Source organism: Pseudoliparis swirei, chromosome 10 (assembly GCF_029220125.1).
Source record: "Pseudoliparis swirei isolate HS2019 ecotype Mariana Trench chromosome 10, NWPU_hadal_v1, whole genome shotgun sequence".
In the NCBI taxonomy this organism is placed as follows: domain Eukaryota; kingdom Metazoa; phylum Chordata; class Actinopteri; order Perciformes; family Liparidae; genus Pseudoliparis; species Pseudoliparis swirei.
Genome location: NC_079397.1, coordinates 16136510 through 16144218, shown reverse-complemented (window position 1 = coordinate 16144218; position 7709 = coordinate 16136510). Strand labels below are relative to the sequence as shown.

Here is a 7709-nt window from a genome sequence, read left to right as displayed (position 1 = left end):
TTTAAAAAGAAATAACTTTATTATTCAGCCTTTTTTGATGGCTCTTATAGTTATTTAACTGTCCTCGTTTTAGTTTTATGTGTTTTTCCGCTCCTCCTGGAGTTTTCAATGGGTGTGTGTGGGGAAGTCTAGAGCTGTGACACATACTGTGAGTTTATCTTTATGATAAACATTTAGGTCGTTTTAATCAGATCCCAGAAAAGAGATAACATTACTCCTTCATGAGCTGCTCCGCACTGGCTCTCTGTTAAATAAAGTTAGTGTCCTAACTTACAAAGTCTTATTAAATCTTATAGTTAGAGCTGAATCAGGTTCACCTGGTCCAGACCTAGAGATGCTGCTATAGGCTGATAGGCTGCTGGGGGACGTTTAGGAAACACTGAGCACCTACCTCCTCTTCTCTCTCTCCTTATGGATGAATTTACATCTCTCCATCACACTTTACTCTGATGTGAGGTCAAAGGTCAGGGATGTTTTATGTGTGCAGATTTTAAAGCCTTCTGAGGCACATTTGTACATTTTTGATATTTGGCTGTATAAAATAAACTGAATTGAAAGGTATAGGAAATTATCCTTTAACTTATTTTAGGAATTTATGTTTACATATTTGTAAGCTGACGACATGATATTCCTGGCGATGTATTGTAGAACATTAGTGGTCCGGTCAGGCTCCCGTAAAGCGTCACAGCTCACAAGGTTTTGTTTTCCAGTTTTAACGTAGAATGTAAAAAAGCCACACAGCTGAAGAAGCTGGATGAAAATGGAGTGGGCCATGCCGGCTCTCCTCCGCGCCCTGAAAGGTGGTCGTCCCTGAGATGTTCCAGGGACAGTGAATATATTTAGAGTAAAACATGTTCATGCAAGATAAGCTGGAAACTAATCCGGAAGGATAAGCAGAATAATGAAATTCCCTAAAATGTTGCGTGCATGTGTTGTGAAGCTGCAGGGAGCCGATCCAGCCTGATTATTTGTTGCCTTACTTTTATGGCTGCCATTTAAAAAAAAACATCTGCTGGAAGGAGCTCTGGAGATAATGCTTTCATGAACTTTAGATAAAAGCTACAGCACATTGCTGCAAACTGCTTTAGCATCGCGCATGTCACATCAAACAAACAGCCATATCTCTACCTCTGTTCCTCATTAACGCATGTAATAGACAGGTATTACTGTAGTGTTATGGAATAAGAGGGTTTGAGCCCGTTGTATCTCCAAGTAGCTTTATTAGCTTACAATACATAACACCGTGACTGACTGGATTCAGGTAACTCCAAAAGCGGACTGACGACTGTACACGCCCCCCTCTGATAACACCTCCCTTCGTATCACTCCGCATGTCTATGAAGTAGTACGATTACATTACATCACCCTTTCTTTGAGTTATTTAAAAGACATACATTCAATTTCAATATCCATTCAATTTCAATATCCATTCAATTTCAATATCTCTTCAGGATATAAACTTGTTGTGGCACTAACATTTAACAGTTTCATTTTTTTTTTATATATATATTTTTTCATCAATGAACAGTCATTTAACATAAACTTGAACTATTGGGATCTGGGTAGACTACCAGTCACCAACATAGCTGCAGTGGATTATTCTGCCACTTGATGCAGGCTACGTCCTAACTACTGAACACACTCTCCGTATCGGTCTGGTGGTTTTGCAACTCTGCCGCTGCGTGTTGAAGTCTGTGTCACAGTATCTTGAGGTGAACCAGATGAACTCAATTCTCCATCGTTCACTATACATCCGTCGCTTCCCTCCTGGACAGTCTCTGAAGGGCTGTGGAGAGGTCTCAGATGACGACGGTTTCTGCGTAGTACTCCTTTATCCGTCTGGACCAGGTATGACCTTGGTGTGTCACCTTGCTTCAGGATTGGCGCAGACTTTGTCCAACCGCTCTCATCATCCAGCTTCACAGCAATGCTGGTTCCAGGCTGAAGGTCTGGTAGAGTTCTAACGTTATTCTTGTCGTTGTAGGCCCGTCTGTAGCTCTGTTTCATCCTCTCATCGCTCCGTCTCACTTTGTGGAGGTCTGGCCATCCAGGTTGTAGATTAGCCTCCAGTGTAGGAACTGTAGTACGGATTTGCCTTCCAAGCATAAGCTGAGCTGGGCTCACACCTGTGGCTTGAAGCGGGGTCGCTCTGTAGACCAAGAGGGCTAAGAAAGGGTCAGTTTGTTTCAGGATCCGTTTGGCTGTCTGCACGGCTCTTTCTGCCTCACCGTTTGCTTGAGGGTAGTGAGGGCTGGAAGTGATGTGTCTGAAATCATATTCTTTAGAGAACTGCATGAAAGCTCTGCCTGAAAATTGGGGACCATTGTCTGTGACAAGTTTATTTGGGCACCCCCATCTAGCAAAGATGTTCTTCAACTTTACTCTTGTAGTTTCACCGGACATGTCGTTGAGGTAGGCTATTTCTATATATCGTGAAAAATAGTCTACGACTACCAAGTAGTTCTGTTTGTTCAGCTCACATATGTCGGCTGCTACTCTTTCCCATGGTCGATTGGGTAGCGGGGTAGTGATCAGGGGTTCTCTTTTCTGCGTTGGCTTGTTCTCCTGACAGTCCTTACATGTGCTGACAGCATCCTGGATGTGCTTGCTTATTCCAGGCCACCACACACTACACCTAGCCCGCTCCCGGCACTTCACTATGCCTTGATGTCCATCATGTATGCGCTGTAATATCTCAGACCTCATCATTTGTGGCACCACTATTCTATCATTATAGTCCTTCTGAAACTGTGAGTTGATGTCTGGAAGTATATATGCCTTTTACCTTGTCAGGCACCTTAACAGCATACTTGGGCCATCCCGACACCACGTAGTGTTGAACCATCTGCAGTTCTGCGTCCTGTAAGGTCTGCCGTTTGACCACGTCCAGCTTGGTGGGTGAAATGGGCCATGACTCGTGGATTGCTTTCTCATAGGCTTCTATTTCACTGGTCAGCTCCGCGATTTCCTGTGTGACAGCAGCCTGGGGATGTCTAGACAGTGTATCTGCTACGACAAGTTCTTTCCCCGGCACATACACGGCTGTAGGGTTGTAACGCATCATACGTAGTAAAAGTCTCTGACACCTAATAGGAACTGTGTCCAAATCTTTACAGTTTATCAAGGGAATCAGTGGCTTGTGATCACTCTGTAGAGTAAAGGAATCTAATCCATAGAGGTACCTGGAAAACTTCTCACATGCCCAAACTGCAGCAAGGCACTCTTTTTCAATTTGCGCATATCGCTGCTCAGCATCTGTGAGTGTTCTCGAACAAAACGCTATTGGTTTGAACTGTTCACCATGTTTCTGAAGCAGGACTCCACCTAAGCCATAACTACTAGCATCTGCACTGACTATGGTAGATTTATTCATATCGTAGAATGCTAGGACAGGTGACTCTGTGATGAGTTGTTTTACCTTCCTGAAGGCCTCCTCCTGCATTGCACTCCATGCCCATGTCACATAGTTTTTTAGAAGGTCGTTGAGGGGTTTTGTGACCTCAGACAGGTTTGGCAGGTACCTGCCTAGGTAGTGTATCATACCCAGGATCCTTTTCAGATCAGTGACATTGTTGGGTGGCTCAAGCTCAGTGATAGCTTTAACCTTAGCCTCGTCTGGCCGAATGCCATGCTCATCGATGCAGTGTCCAAGGTACTTGAGTCGCTGCAGACTTGAAGACATTGTCGTGGTTTAGCTTCAAACCAGACTTCTCCAGTGTTTCCAAAGTCTTTTGGAGTCTCACTTCATGGACTTCTTCAGAGTCTGAATAGATAAGGATGTCATCCATGTAAACCGCCAGGCCTTCTTGATCTTTCAAGAGCTCGGTCATTTCACGTTGAAAGATTTCCGGTGCACTTGTGATTCCAAATGGCAGTCTATTAAAGAAATACCTTCCAAAGGGAGTTATGAAGGTAGTGAGTTTGGCACTCTCTCCATCTAGTGGTATCTGCCAGAAACCACTTGCTGCGTCCAAAAGGGAAACACTTTTGCCCCTGCGAGTTTAGGTAGGATGTCATCTATTGTGGGTAGAATAAACTTCTCCCTCTTCACGGCTTTATTCAGGTGTTTTAGATCAACACAAATCCTTAGCTGCTCTTTGTTCTTCTTGGGTACAGCAACCATCGGAGCACACCACTCTGTGGGCTCCTTGATTGGCTCTATTACACCACTGGCTACCATGTGGTCAAGTTCTTCTTTTACTTTAGAGAGCATAGGCACTGACACGCGTCTTGCTGTAGTCACGCTGTAGGGTACAGCATTCTCCTGCAGTCTGATTTTGAGGGGCTTTATCTTCAGTCTGCCTATGTCTGCTGGGCTGGCTTCACTCAAGTATTCTGTGCTTTTAATCTCTTCTATTCTCTTGACTAAGCCCATAGCAACAGCTACATTACGGCTCAGCAAGTTGCTGCCATGCGGCCCCTTGATCACGTTTACTTTAAACCTAAATGTTTGCTTTTTCCACTCTGTGGTAGCTGTGAAGTAACCCTTGCAGTTCACTCTACCTCATGGGCTGCCTAATTTGGTTAAATACGTTTTCAGTTGTGGCTTATTTCTCAGCAGGTTAAAAGTCTTTTCTGATATTACACTTAAATCTGCCCCTGTGTCGACTTGAAATTCGATTTTAATATCCTGCACTGGCAGTTTTACCGTCCATGCCTTGTTTGAGTCGTCCACGTCTGTAATTTCCCGCAGGAATTGAACGTCTCTTCTGTCTCCTCCCTCGTAGGGTGCAGTGACCTCGTTGATCACGCGAGAACGACACACTGTTGCAAAATGTCCGAGCTTCTTGCACTTGTAGCATTCTGCATCACGTGCGGCACATGCGTCTTCTTTAGCATGTACTCTGTTACATCGAGAACATTTGTGTCCCTTGTTGTTCACACTGTGTTTTGCTCTGGTCCCTGTTGTCTGCCAGTTTCTCCGTTTTTCATTTTGTGCACGCTGCTTGTAAGCTACTTCACTCACTTGAGTACAGTTAGCATTAGCTCCCTGCTGGCTAATATGCCCCTTCACCTGCTCAGACTGCCTCACTAGCTCTACGGCTTTATTGAGCGTCAAGTCTGGCATTAGCTGTAGCTTCGTTGATAGCTCTTTATCTAATATCCCTCTGACTAACCTGTCCCGGATATTTTCATCTTTCACATCTGCAAATGCACAGGTATCAGCGAGCTCATACAGGCTTCTGATGTACTCCTCCGAGGTTTCTCCGTGCTTTTGAGTGCGCTGATGGAAACGTGCTCTTTCGTGAATCGTATTCACCTTCGGTACGAAATAACTGTCCAGTTTTGCCAATACAGTCTCATAATCATCTTCATCCTCCTCTCCGACAAATTTCAACATCTTGAAAACATGTTCGGCTTCTTTCCCCAGCGAGTAGAGAAGCGTACAGACCTGTACTTCTCCCGGTTCATGATTGAGTTTCGTTGCTATCCTGAAGCGATGAAACCTCTGGCGCCACTCCGGCCACTGTTCCGGGCGAGAGAAGTCAAAGTTTTCTGGAGGTGGGAATTTCGCCATCTTCTGACACCATGTAGTGTTATGGAATAAGAGGGTTTGAGCCCGTTGTATCTCCAAGTAGCTTTATTAGCTTACAATACATAACACCGTGACTGACTGGATTCAGGTAACTCCAAGAGCGGATTGACGACTGTACACGCCCCCCTCTGATAACACCTCCCTTCGTATCACTCCGCATGTCTATAAAGTAGTACCATTACATTACAATTACAATATTTGAAAGAAACAGGATTAAGCAATAGAATTTAAAGCACTGACATTTTGAATCTCCCTTTTGTTTTGTTTTATTGATTTTGTTTTGTGGTTATTTTGTTGGGTTTGGTTTTGTAAGGGGATAGGTTACTCTTAGGCCACAAGGTGAACATCGAAAAGTCCTTTAGAAAATGAATCCCGCTCCACAGTCACGCATCTACACAATATTTAGTTCATAAAAAAGAAAGAGTCGTAGCTACCAAAAAAAAGTCTGTCGCTGAATTTGCCGTCGATTCTCGATGCGACTATGTTTTATGCCGAACTAGTTTCTTCAGAGCGTAATATGATCTTGGTCACGAGCGGCGGTTCGACACGTGATCGGTCTACACCAATGAGGTAGCTGCTTTTTGTCAACAGAATGGCAAGATGGCGTCCTCGAGCAGGACGGAAGACGAAGAAAATACACCGGAATATATTAATAAATCAAAAAACAAACTTTGTTTTATGCATATTACTTCAGTCAAGCACGAGGAGGTACATTATTTCACCACTACACGATGGAATACATACAGGACAAGCCTACAAACGTGGCTCGGGTTGGACGGTGAGTCTCGGGACGTGGCTGAGAACTTCAAACACTGTGTTGATGTGGAGTTTGACGATATTCCCGAGGATGCTGGCTTCCATCACACGTGCTACCGTAGATTTACGGACAAAAAAATCCATGGCAAAGGTGGAAAGACGTCTCGCACGTGAGAGACAAGAAGCGACGGAAAACCACGAGGCCATTCCATCGACTTCTGGCACGAGTCCAACAAAGAAACTGCGATCCAGGTCAGGGCTGCCAATCGCAGGCTCTGGCCCCGTTCTTCCTGCCCTGGGCATAATTTGCCAAAAAAAGGAGAAGTTCGTCAACCGAGCAGGCAAACGACAAAGGGATACTCTGTCAAAGGCTGAAACATTAACAGCAGGTAAACACACACACACACTGTGGTTGAGTGGCTGAAAGGTACAATTATGTGTGAGATATGTCAACAAACTCATGGAGCTATCCTTTTTGTTTTGTTAAGGCCAATTGCAGAAAGCTGCCGAGTTGAAGGAGGACCAAAGTATTCTTTTGCATATACAAGACAAAGACTGTGTGGCTCTGGATGTGCAGTACCACAAAGGCTGTTATAATCAGTACACCGGGTTTTTGATGAGGCCTGAAAAACCAGAGAAAGAACAGTAAGTTATTTATTATATGGCATTTCAAGGAGCTACTAACTTAACATTGCATAAGTAAACATTCAATCCGCATTCTGTTGTATGCACACAATCACAACACATATTCATTTATTTCCTTCTCATTCATATGTGTTCTAGGAATGAGCCCACGTTTGATGTCAGCGATAAGATATTCTGTGAAAGGATCATTCGCCAAAGGCTGCTTGTCAACCAAGAGGTGCTGAGAATGGGCCAGCTGAGGAAGGCCTTCATTGAACTGGTGAAAGCAAATGAAGGTCTTGATGTGTGACTGTTAAGGAGGGTGTACAGTCTGTTCATGTTGTTGAAGACCTGCAGTGTGATCATGAAGAATGTGACACAAGGGTGTTTTTACATGCACAACATGCTGCACGGGAGCATAAAGCTGTCATCATCAAGAGCTCTGACACTGATGTGGCAGTCATTGCTGTAAGTGTGCAGACAGATTTCCCATGCAGTTTATATGTTTTCACAGGGACTGGCAACAGGACACGTATCATTGACATTACCAAGGTGTCATCAGCTCTCGGAACCAGTGTGTGTTCAGCCTTGATCGAATTCACATTCTCTGGGTGTGACTCCACAAGTGCCTTTTATGGCAAAGGGAAAAAAAGACATTTTCTGTTGCATGTGAGAAAGGTGAGTACCTAAAGGCTTTTAAAAGTTTAGGTACTCACTTTAACTTGGAGCAGTCAACATTTGCACTTCTTTGCCAGTATGTGTGCCACTTATATGATCAGCCAGCTGCCGATAA

The 7709-nt window shown here is 44.2% G+C and overlaps 1 protein-coding gene across 1 annotated transcript; it reads left to right on the top strand.

Annotated features, from left to right (window-relative positions):
* The first annotated feature begins 6129 nt into the window (after positions 1–6129).
* LOC130200347 (uncharacterized) lies at positions 6130–7497 on the top strand. Its single transcript, XM_056424567.1, has 3 exons — positions 6130–6681; positions 6781–6937; positions 7076–7497. The coding sequence occupies exons 1-3, from the start codon at positions 6357–6359 to the stop codon at positions 7224–7226; spliced, it is 633 nt and encodes a 210-aa protein (XP_056280542.1). The 5' UTR covers positions 6130–6356; the 3' UTR covers positions 7227–7497.
* The last annotated feature ends 212 nt before the right edge of the window (positions 7498–7709 follow it).

Excerpts from the sequence above, each read along its gene's own strand:
- LOC130200347 (XM_056424567.1), top strand. The coding sequence starts at position 6,357 with ATGTGGAGTTTGACGATATTCCCGAGGATGCTGGCTTCCATCACACGT. Across the intron at positions 6,682-6,780 it reads GGCTGAAACATTAACAGCAG|GCCAATTGCAGAAAGCTGCC; the intron begins GTAAACACACAC and ends TGTTTTGTTAAG. Across the intron at positions 6,938-7,075 it reads GAAAAACCAGAGAAAGAACA|GAATGAGCCCACGTTTGATG; the intron begins GTAAGTTATTTA and ends TATGTGTTCTAG.